Source organism: Colobus angolensis, unplaced genomic scaffold (assembly GCF_000951035.1).
Source record: "Colobus angolensis palliatus isolate OR3802 unplaced genomic scaffold, Cang.pa_1.0 Scaffold13, whole genome shotgun sequence".
NCBI classification, from domain to species: domain Eukaryota; kingdom Metazoa; phylum Chordata; class Mammalia; order Primates; family Cercopithecidae; genus Colobus; species Colobus angolensis.
The window spans coordinates 12,155,300-12,167,532 of NW_012114252.1; the positions used below are offsets into that span (position 1 = coordinate 12,155,300).

Consider the following 12,233-nt stretch of genomic DNA (forward strand, 5'->3'; position numbering starts at 1 on the left):
GACCAGCTAATTTTTGTATTTTTAGTAGAGATGGGGTTTTACCATGTTGGCCAGCTGATGTTGAACTCCTGACCTCAGGTTGTCCACCCACCTCGGCCTTCCAAAGTGCTGAGATTATGGGCTTGAGTCACCACGCCCAATGAGAACTTCTTAAACTGAGGTGAATGAATGGCAAAAGCCATAGAACCCAACAACATATGAAATATCATTGTTAATAAGCATAAACTGTTACAAAAATTCCCACAATGTAAGGTCTAAATAATCATATTCGTATGTTATGTATGTTTATTAATAATAACAATTTTCTTTTCCTTTCAACTGAAGTCTAGAGAAGATAATTATGGCAACAATTTGTCAAATAGACTGTTACATAGCAGATGATCAACAAATGAGCATCTGAATTGAACTGAATTTGAGGTTAAATAAGAGATTTAAATTCAGTGATCCCTAATGTCTCATTCCACTTTGATTTATGATTTTGTGATTTTTTAAAAATAAAAATTAGTTAAATCAATGTTGAAAAGCTTCTACATATGTGTATTGTCCAGTTTCTTCAAATTCAGAAGATGGAACCACAAACCTCAAGGAATATTAGTAAAAGGGTCTAGTCTTCACTGGAGGCCAATTTTCATATTGGATGATATACATTAGTATCAGATGCTAAAGACAGTCTGCATTTCCATCCATTAACATTTATATGTACTTTTAAAGAGTGTAATTCCACTTTTGAAATTCTTCATGCATTTTTGCAGCAATTATAGAAATCTACTTTGTTCTGCATCTGCAGTGATGAGTAGTTTCATGTTTATTAGGAATTACGGAAAGCTCATTGAAACTGTGCTTTTCTCTACCTGCTTATAATGTGGGATCTGATGAATACAAATAATAGTAGCTCCCTTTTATGTAGCATTTAAACTATTTAATATACTTCCCAATAAATGTGGATTGACAATATATTTTCTTCCTTTTAAAATGAAGAAACTGAAACTCAGAGGTGGTCGTTTGACCAGCCCCACTTTGTAGGAAGCAGAACCAGGATTTGAACCCACTATTTTATTGATAATGTAGGTCGATTTTTGCTAAACCATACCACTGTTTCTCACAATTCTTTGCAAACTGTATATTCATGTGTCAAAAAATTTAGTATCTTTTCTGATCTCTTTTGTATACACTAGGCTAATCTTCAAGGATTGTAAACTCCATGTAGGTTACCGGTTTTACTCTAAGGGTCTCTAGGCTAAACATGTAGTATTTGCTTAAAAGTGCATGAAAATAAAGTGTGGAGACTCCATAAGATAACATTTTGCTTCAGTGAAGTAACCAACATAGAAATTAAGAAAACAATCTCATCTGCGGTTGTGTCAAAAATAATATATTTAGGAATAAAGTTAACCAAGAATGTGAAAGATTATTGCACCAAAAAATATAAAACATTGATGAGAGAAATTGAAGACACAAATAAATGGAAAGATATCTCATGTTCATGGATCAGAAAAATAAATATTGTCAAGATGTTCACACTACCTAAGGTGATCTACAGATTCATTGCAATTTCTGTGAAAAGTCCCATGACTGACACCCAACTGATTTTCAACAAAAGTGCTAAGAATACACGTTGGAGAAAAGATAATATTTTCAATAAATGGTGCTGGGGAAACTGGATATCTATATGCAGAAGAATGAGACTAAACCACTACTTCTCATGATATGCAAAAATCAACTGAAAATGCGTTAAAGTCTTAAATGTAAAACCCAAAGCTACAAAATTACTAGAAGAAAACATAGGATAGTACTTTACTGTGGGCAAGAATTTTTAAAATAAGCCCTCAAAAGCATAAGTAACAAAAACAAAAACAGATAAATGGAATGACATCAAACTGACAAGCTTTTGATCAGTAAAGGAAACAATGAAAAGAATGACAAATAGACCTACATAATGGGAGAAAATAGTTGCAAACTATGTATCTAACAAAGGATTCATATCAAGAATACATCGGGAACTTAACAGCAAGAAAACATTCCAAGTAAAAATAGGCAAAATACATTAATAAATATTTCTCAAAAGAAGACATTCAGATGTCCAACAGGTATATGAAGATATGACTAAGATCACTAATTGCCAGGGAAATGCAAATCAGCAACACAGTGAGATGCTCTTCACTCCAGTTAGAATCGGTCTTATTATAGAATTATAATAAAAAAAGACAAAAGAAAACAAATGTTGGCAAGGTGGTAGAGAAGAGAACACTGACACACTATTGGTGAAAATGTAAATTAGTACAGTCACTAGAGAAAACTGTATGGAGGTTCCTCAAAAAATTAAAAATAGAACTATAATATGCATGTGATTCCAAAATTTCACTACTAAATATATATCCAAAAGAAGCGAAATCAATATGTCAAAGATATATCTGTACTCCTTTATTTATTGCAGCGCTATTTACAGTAGTCAAGATATGGTATCACAAGTGGCCATTAACAGATGAATAGATTAAAAAGTGTAGTATATATACACAATGGATAATTCTGCCATAAAAAAAAGAAGTCCTGTCATTTGCAACAATATGAATGCAACTGGAGGTCATCATATTAGGTGAAATAAGGCACAGAAAGACCTTATTTCAAAAACTTAAAAAATTGGAATCTAAAAATAAAGTTGGGATCATAGAAGCAGAGAGTTTAAAATGTGGTTACCAGAGACAGGAGGAGGAGGATGGCAGGATGGGGACAGGTTGGTCTGTGGTCCAAGTTAAAATCAGATAGTGGGATTAAGTTCAACTTCTATTACACAGTAGGGTGAGGACAGTTAACAGTAAGACATGGTATATTATAATTAGAAAATAATGAGGGAAGCTTTTGAATGCCCTTACCACAAATGATAAATGCATAAGGTGATGGTCATGTGAAATACCCTAATTTGATCATAATACAACCTATATATGTATCAAAACATGTAATTCTACCCCATAAATATGTACATATAATAATTTTTAAACTCTCATGGCATTTTTCATAGTAATAACAAAAAAATCTTAAAATTCACATGGAACCACAATGTACCCCAAATGACTGCAGCAATCTTCAGCAAAAACAAAGCTGAAGGCACCATAGCTCTTGATTTCAAATTATATTACAAAACTATAGTAATTAAAACAGTATGGTACTAACATAAAAACAGACACATAGACCAATGGAACAGAATAGACAGCATAGAAATAAACCCATACATTTACAGCTAATTGACTTTAGACAAAGATGACAAAAACACACAATAGGGAAAAGACAGTTTATTTGATAAATGGTGTTGGGACAACTGCATGTCCACATGCAGAATAAAGAAATTAGTCTTATACTGTGTATAAAAATCAACTCAAAATGGATTAAAGACTTCTATGAAAAACCTGAAATTTTAAAAGTACTCGAAGAAATGTAGGAGAAAAGCTCCATGCTGCTGGTCTTGGCAATGATTTTTTTGGATGTAACACCAGAACACAGACGACAAAAGCAAAAATAAATGAGTGGGACTGCATTGAACTAGAAAATTTCTACAGCAGCAAAGGAAGCAACAAAAATGAAAAGGCAACTTCTGGAATGAGAGAAAATATTTGCAAACCATATATCCAATAAGGGGTTAATATTCAAAATATATGAGTTCTAGTCCATTTTTGCATTGCTACAAAGAAATACCTGAGGCTGGGTAATTTATAAAGAAAATAAATTTATTTTGGGCCAGGCACATGGTGGCTCATGCATTTAATCCCAGCACTTTGGGAGGCCAAGGTGGGCAAATCAATTGAGGAAAGGAGTTGTAGACAAGTTTGGCCAACATGGTAAAACTCCGTCTCTACTAAAAGTACAAAAACTAGCCAGGCATGTTGACGCACACCTGTAGTCCCAGCTACTGGGGAGGGTGAGACATGAGAATCACTTGAACCTGGGAGATGGAGGTTGCAGTGAGCCAAGATCGTGCCACAGCACTCCAGCCTGGGCAATAGAGTGAGACTCTGTCTCAAAAAACAAATAAATAAATAACCAAAACCAAAAACCGAAAACAGGCCTATTTTAGCTCACGTTTCTGCAGCCTGTACAGGAAGCATGGCACCAGCTTTTGCTCCTGGTGAGGTCTCAGGAAGCTTCTGATCATGGCTGAAAGTGGAGGCAGAGCTAGTGCATCACATGGCGAGAGAGGGGAAGACAGAGGGAACAAAAGAGGTTGAGAGGAGGTGCGATGCTCTTTTAAACAACCGGATCTCATGTGAAATACCAGAGCAAGAACTCCCATCACCAAAAGGACAGCATCAAGCCATTCATGAGGGATCTGCCCTTATAGTCCAAACACCTCCCACCAGGCCCCATCTCCAGTATTGGGGAATACATTTCCACGTGAGATTTGGAGAGGACAAACGTTGAAACTGTATCTAACTCATACAACTCAATACCAAAAACGTCAAACAACCAGATTTTTAAAAATGGGCAAATGACTGGAATAGACATTTTTCCAAAGAAGATATGCAAATGGCCAGTGGGCATATGAAAAAGTGCTTAACATCACTAATCAGAGAAATACAAATCAAAACCACAATGATATATGACCTCACACCTGTTAGGATGGCTGTTATCAAATAGTCAAAAGATAAATGTTGGCAGGGATGTGGAGAAAAGGAAAACTTCCATGTTGTTGGTGAGGATGTAAATTGATACAGTCATTATGGACGATATTATGGAGTTTCCTTAAAAAATAAAAAAGAGAGTTATACGATCTAGGAATTTCTGGATATATGTACAAAGGAAATGAAATCATTGTCTTGGAGAGCTGTCTGCACTCCATGGTCACTGGAGCATTATTCCTAATAACCACGATATGAAAACAATGCAAGTGTCTGTTGTAAGATGAATGGGTAAAGAAAACGTGAGATATCTATATATAGATATATATGTAATGTGATTTGATATGCATATGCATAATATGCATATATTTACATATATATGTATATCTACATATACACACACATATATACCCAATGGAATAGTATTCGTCCCTTAAGAAGGAAATCCTTTCATTTGCCCCAACATGGATGAACCTGGAGGACATTCTGTTAAGTAAAATAACTAGACGTAGACAAAAAATCACGATCTCACGTATATGTGGAATCTAAAAATGTCAAACTCTTAGAAACAGAGTAGAAGGGTGGTTACCCAGGGCTGAGGGGTAGGAGAAATGGGGAGACTTTGCATACAAACTTTCAAAGTTATAAGATGATTACATTCTAGAGATCTAATGTACAGCATGGTTACTAGAGTTGGTAATACTGTCTACTTGCGATGTATGAGGAGAGTAGATCTTAGATATTCTCACTGCACATAGACACACACACAAAGGTAACTGTGTGAGGTGATGGATATGTTTATTATCTTGGTTGTGGTAATCATTTCACAATGCATATGCATATCTAAATATCATATTACATACTTTATCTACAATTTTTTTGGTCATTTATACCTCAATAAATCTGGGGGAAAAAAGAGCGACGTCTTCTGAATTTTAGATTTCTTGCTTTTTGTCAGTTTGTGACCCCCAATTTGAGTGTGGTTGTGAGACCTTAATAAATAGCAATACATTAAATCATTTATTTAAAAAAATCCTATTCTGAATAATATTCCATTCTTTGGATGTACCACAGTTTATTTATCCATAGAGGAATTTTAGATGCATATTACCAACTGAAAAAAAAACTGAAAGGCCTACATATACTGTATAACTCCAACTATATAATATTGAGGAAAAGGCAAAATTATGGAGGACAGTAAAAAGATCAGGTTGCTAGAGATTGGGGAAAGGTGTGGGAGAGGGACGGATGACTAGGCAGATCACAGAAGGTGTTCAGGGCAGTGAAACTACTCCGTATGATACTACAATGGTGAATTCATGTCGCTATGTGTTTACTCACACTCATACAGTGTACACTAAGAGTGGACCCTAATGTAAACTATTGACTTTGGGTAATGGTGATGTGTCAATGTATGCTCATCAGTTATAACAAGAGTACTTCTCTGGTGGGGATTGTTGGTAATCGAGAAGGCTATGCACGTGAGGGAGAAGGAGGTATATGGAACATCTCTGCATATCTCTCAATTTTGCTGTGTACCTAAAACTGCTCTAAAAAAAAACTTAAGTCTTAAAAGAATATATACTCTCTCTGATATTGTTTGTAACATGCTCTATTAATGTTAAGTATGTCTACTTGGCTGTTAATGTCAATTTTTTTACATCCATACTGATTTTAATTTCACTTATTGCATTAATTACTGAGAAAGGAACATTTATATATTAAAAAATGGAGTCTAAAGAGCAAAAAATAATAAAAAATCCTGCTTCAAAAGTATATTGTTTGCCCTTCCCTGTGACTCCCCTCCATGCGAATTAATTGCCAAATCCACCAAATACTTCTTTCTGTTTTTTCTTTCTTTTTTTTCTTTTCTTTTTTTTTTTTTTTTTTTTTGAGGCGTAGTCTCACTCCGTCACCCGGGCTGGAGTGCAGTGGCGTGATCTCAGCTTACTGCAATGTCAGCCTCCCGGCTACAAGCGATTCTCCTTGCTTCAGCCTCCTGAGTAGCTGGGATTACAGGTGCATGCCACCACGCCTGGCTAGTTTTCGTAGTTTTTAGTAGAGACCAGGGTTTCACCATGTTCATCAGGCTGATCTTGAACTCCTGACCTCGTGATCTGCCCTCCTCGCCCCCCCAAAGTCCTGGGATTACAGACGTGAGCCACAGTGCCCAGTCCAAATACTCCTTTAAGACCCCAGAAGACCAATACAGTCACATGCTCCTGGAATTTGACAGCTTGAAGTTTGTAGCCTTACTAAACTGTTTGTCTTATCTGTAGTGGTTGCTTTCCTTTACCCCTCAAGATCAGTTCACATAAATCAGTTATTTAAGAATTTGAGAAAAATATGCTTTTGCCTTAATGTGTTATATTGTACTCATCAAGATCCTGACTCATTTGTGACATTTGCTGTTAGAATGAAAACTAATTCCGACTTCATTATCTTTATGTACATTTTTATTTTTTGCTGCTCTCACCGTGAAGGTCATGGACAGTGTAATTGCGGACGATGTGACTGCAAAGCAGGCTGGTACGGGAAGAAGTGTGAGCACCCACAGTCCTGCACTCTGTCGGCTGAGGAGAGCATCAGGAAGTGCCAGGGAAGCTCTGATCTGCCTTGCTCTGGGAGGGGTAAGTGAGATCTCTCAGGGCTTGCCACGGCCTCTCCATCACGATTCAAATGAATTCAATGCACACACATCTTAATTTAAAAAACAGCTGAGATCCCTGAATGAGGGGCTATTAGTCTTTTTAGAACTAATAATAAATCCAATTTCCATGAATGAAAGTACACGGAGAAATATATTTCTCTTTCTCTCTACATATATCTTTCGCACACAGACACTCTCTCTCACTCACTGTCAGTCTACTTTAGCCTTAAGGTATGTTCAGTTTCAGTTCAGTTCAGTTCAATGTGACATCAAAAAAAGAAACAGTTTAGACGTTTGCTTAAAGCTTTCTGAATGAGACCATCTAATTGTCCACTGACATTTATGAAACCCAGTAACATTATTTTGAGGACAGTGTTGGCTTTTAAAAATTCATTGTATAAACAAATAGCTATGAATAAGCTTTTGTCATTTTAGAAGGAAGGCATATAGCCTCAGGTGTGTTCTTGGAATCAGATCAGTACAAATTGGAGAAGGACAAATTCATCTAGAAGAACACAGGTTCCATTCCTCTTGATTTATCAAAATAAGAAATGCAATTTCACTTCTCACATGAGAATAGCGAAGTTAATGTGAAGTATACTTTTGAAGAACTCGTAATTGACACTATTACCAATTTGCTCAAGAAAGAGGAAACAGAGAAAGAGTTTCTTCACTTGAACATTAGATCAGAAATTTAATTTTACCTTGCATTTTTCTTTCTTTTTAAATGTATTTTTAATAGGGGTATAGTTCACATACCATAAAATTCACATACCACTCAGTGTTTTAATATATTAGCATAATTATGCAGCCATTACCACTGTCCAATTCCAAAAAAAAAATGTTTATCATCATAAAATACTCTGTTAGCCTATAGCAGCCACTCCCCATTCTCTTGTCCCAGAACTCCTAGAAACCACCAGTCGACTTTCTGTCTCTATGAACTTGTCTATTCTGAATATTCCATACAAATGGAATCATAAAATATGTGATCTTCTTGCATCTGGCTTTCTCCACTTAGCATAAGTGTTTGCAAGGTTTATCAAAGTTGTAGCATATGTCAGTCCTTCATTCTTCTATGGCTGAATAATACCCTGTTGTGTGGATACACCACAGTTATTTAACCCTTCATCAGTTAATGGGTATTTGGACATGGGGTTTCTACTTTTTGGCCATTATGAGTAATGCTGTTACAAACATTCCTGTGCAAGTTTTTGGGTGGACATGTCTTTTAATTTCTTTGGGGTCTGTATCTGTGAGTGGAATTGCTGGGTCTTAGAGTGACTCTGTTGGACCTTTTGAGGTACCACAGGACCATCTTCAAAATGGCGTTACCATTTTACATTCCACCAGCAGCGTGTGGAGTTTCCAGTTTCTCCACATTTTTGCCATTTCTCGGTATTGTCTGTCCTTTTGATTCTTTACAGTATTCTTTATAAAGAAAACTCCATAAAGTCTCTCAGATTGTTTGCAGCATAGGTATTTTCTCATATCCATTTTCCCCTCATGGTTGTAAGTAGAAGAGTAGAGGAGTAGGATATGGGTATAATAATTTTTTTTTAAATTTCAGAATTATTTTTGACTAGCCCTGTATTTCACTAGTAACCCCAAACAGGAACCATTGTTCTATCTGCATTGTAATATTGTCATTATGGTGCTGCATAAGCCATCATGCTTTTAAAGAAACAAAGATTAAAATTCATATCCCTCAGACTGCTGATTTACCAACACTTGTAATCTACAGCAAAAAATAATTTTACATTATTATTTTACATTTACAAAAAACTTTATCTATTGGGCCCAGCCATGTAAAAAAAAATAATAAACATAGGAAGGCTAACCAGCATCTTTTAAAAAAAATCTGTGTATCTTTTCAAAAATGTATTATAATCCTCGGGACAATTCCATTTCAAATTGAAAACCTTGGGAGGGAAAGAAAATGACTTTATCTCAAAAATAGATTTTTGATATTGAGAATACTTTTTCAGTTACATTTAAGTTAGAGGACTTTAGGTACAGTGATTTTTGCTGTTATCTTAAAGTGGTAAACACAGCAAAGGGAGGTCTGGTATCTTAAAACATTATTTAAGTTAAAGGGTTCACATTCAGTAAAATTATTTAAACTCCAAATGGTTATGTCGCTAGTAGAAGTAAACAGAACAGAAACCAATAGGGATATGCACTTACATTTTAAAACAAAAAAAATGAACAAAATGTATACTTTTAACAAATGCTTTCATATTTTGAAGTTAAAAATGTCAAACCATATAATGGAAAAATAAGGAAAGCATACAAAATAGCCCTCAAACAGAGAAAATCACTGTAAGTATATAATTTTACCAATGGTTTTTTGTTTGTCTCTAAATTGTTTAATATGTAGAACAAGTAAAATAAAATTATTGGGGACTTAATAAACTCCACTAGGTTTTTCCTCAAACATGCATATTTCCTGCCTTTCTCGAGATTCACTAACTTATTTAGCTACCATTTTTAAGCAATAGAGTATGTTTAAACTTTATTTTATTAAAAAGGTATTGAATAAATGTATAGAATTATGGTTTTAAAAATTATTTATAATTCATTTCAGCGTTTGGAAGTACTTTAAAGCTAAATAAGTTTATCAGTTTCCTTACACGAGCAAAGTGATTTCGCAGGAAATCATGACACTATGTAAGATTTTTGAAAATGAAAACCAAGAAGTTACGACGGCCAGTTGAGTGCTTTTGGTCAAGGTCAGGTACCCTTTCTTTCCCATAGTGCTACATCTGCAAACTCATTGGCACTGGATGTTTTGAGGCAAATGACTAGTATGAAAACTTTTAAAGAGTTCATTTTGCAATTTATGAATGAAAACTGCAGCTGTGGTTACATGAGTTAGGAAAGCAATTATCAGACCCATCAGTTTCTCAAGCCTGAGAGCCTCATTAGCTCACGAGCTGGAAAAAAAAAAATCCTAGTAGAATATACTGAAGTTCGTCAGGGACCAGGTGAAGGCATTTACATATACATTATATATCTATAATATATATTATATTTTATATTTTTTATATATAAATTTTGTATATATTATATATATTTTCAATATTTTATGTATATCTGATATATTTATGTATTTTTATATATAAATATCAGGTGAATGCATTTACATATATATAATATATCTATAATATAATATTTTATATATATAAATTTTGTATATTATATATATATATCTGATATATATAAAATATATCAGAAATTAAGTTAAATTATTTGTTTCTGTTGGTGGTGACCAAGTGTGATCATTATGTCTTGAAGGTAGAATAACTTATATGATATCTTGCATTCTGTATCCTGTGATTCCTTGATTTCTATACCATGTTGGCTGTAGATATATTTTCATGTAATGAGATTTATCTCATATAGCCAATATAGATATAAAGACACTCGTCCTAATTTTGGTTCCTGGGAGTAAAGGTGGGAAAACACTTTATCTACTCTTCTAGTGTTCTGCTCAAAAACTATAATGGCTTATGATAGGCTAAACATTAGTTTTACATTATTCCTGATTTAAGAATACGTCATTATTATTATCGATGTTCTCCTGAGCATGAATTTGACTTTGGCTTAAAAAAAATAAGTGAGTAAAATTAATTTGCATCACATCTGAGCAGAAGCTGTAAGAGACAGTGAAAAATCTGCCATTCTCTCTCAGGCATGAGGATTTGCAGTGCTTGAGATGGTCTCTGACCTGTTGGCCTGGGTCTCTGAATGCGGATGGGTAGCAGAAATCTCTGTTGATCCACCAAGGTTCTGTGATGTGAGTGAGAAAGAAACTCCTGTTGTTTTAAACAAGTGAGATTTTGGAGGGAGGTGTTATTGCAGGCGAACTCCTGAATGATAATTGATTCCCAATATAAAATGTAGGGAATATGGTTAAGCCAAGGTAAACAAACACAACAAAAATCATACTTATATAATTTATATTTTATATCATATACATAATTTATAAATGCCATAATTTATATTCTTGGAGCAGGATTCATGTTCACATCTCTTAGTATTAATTCTTGGATATGTAATACATAGGTCTAAAAAACATGCATATATTTTATAAGTGATGTATTTATGCTGTTCTATCAACCGCATTTATGTGCACTTAGTCAACAGGTAAAATAAGAACCTTGAATAATACATTTTTTAAAATTTCCTAAAAACACAATGAGGTAGGAAGATGTATAATTATTATTCTTTTTGCAGAAAAAGAAATTAGATATCTGAACAGTTTGCCATTTTACATAATTCCAGTGGTGCAAGTTTTAAAAAAATTAATACATGTTCTCTGACTCCAAGGTTGTTGTTTTGGATAACTTACAGGTTCTTGTTACATGCCAATTTATTGGACAATATATATTAAACATATTTCCTGTTACACATATAATTCTGCAGAGTCATTGAAATGACTGCATAATATTCCATTATATGGTTGTAGCAAAATAATTCAATCAATCCTCTTTTTATTAGATATCTATATGTTCTCTTATTCAAGTTCTGAATGCCATAATTTATATTCTTGCAGCAGGATTCATGTACAAATCTCTTAGTATTAATTCTTGGATATGGAATACATAGGTTTTAAATGAAAAACAGTAAGAAATATTTTGAAGAAAAAAAGTCCGACTTATAATCTCTAAAATAGATTATACAGGTATGCTCTCCTGCCAGGGGCATAAGCCTTCTTCACCCACTAGTAGTGACAATTTAAATAATCTGCTAGCTCTTCTCAATGTATTTTGCTGTTGGTGTTACAAACTTTTGCCATTTATCAAACTTCTTTCATTGACTTCTATAATCATCAAAACAAATGATTTATCTGCAGGCATTATTATTCAGAGGCTTGTGTTTTCAGTATTTGCCTTCTTTGATCATCATTTGTCCTTGTGTCTAAGTCATCCTTTTGTTTGATACTGCAATCCCATGCGCTTTTCTTATCTGTC

At 34.3% G+C, this 12,233-nt stretch overlaps 1 protein-coding gene across 4 annotated transcripts in view; it reads left to right on the forward strand.

Moving 5' to 3' along the window:
• ITGBL1 (integrin, beta-like 1 (with EGF-like repeat domains)) overlaps nucleotides 1–12,233 on the forward strand; it is a 263,397-nt gene that overhangs the window by 137,101 nt on the left and 114,063 nt on the right. For all 4 annotated transcript variants that reach the window (XM_011933845.1, XM_011933844.1, XM_011933846.1 and 1 more), the window contains one exon: nucleotides 7,091–7,237. In XM_011933845.1, coding sequence (XP_011789235.1) covers nucleotides 7,091–7,237 — 147 coding nt within the window. The remainder of the gene's footprint in view (nucleotides 1–7,090; nucleotides 7,238–12,233) is intronic.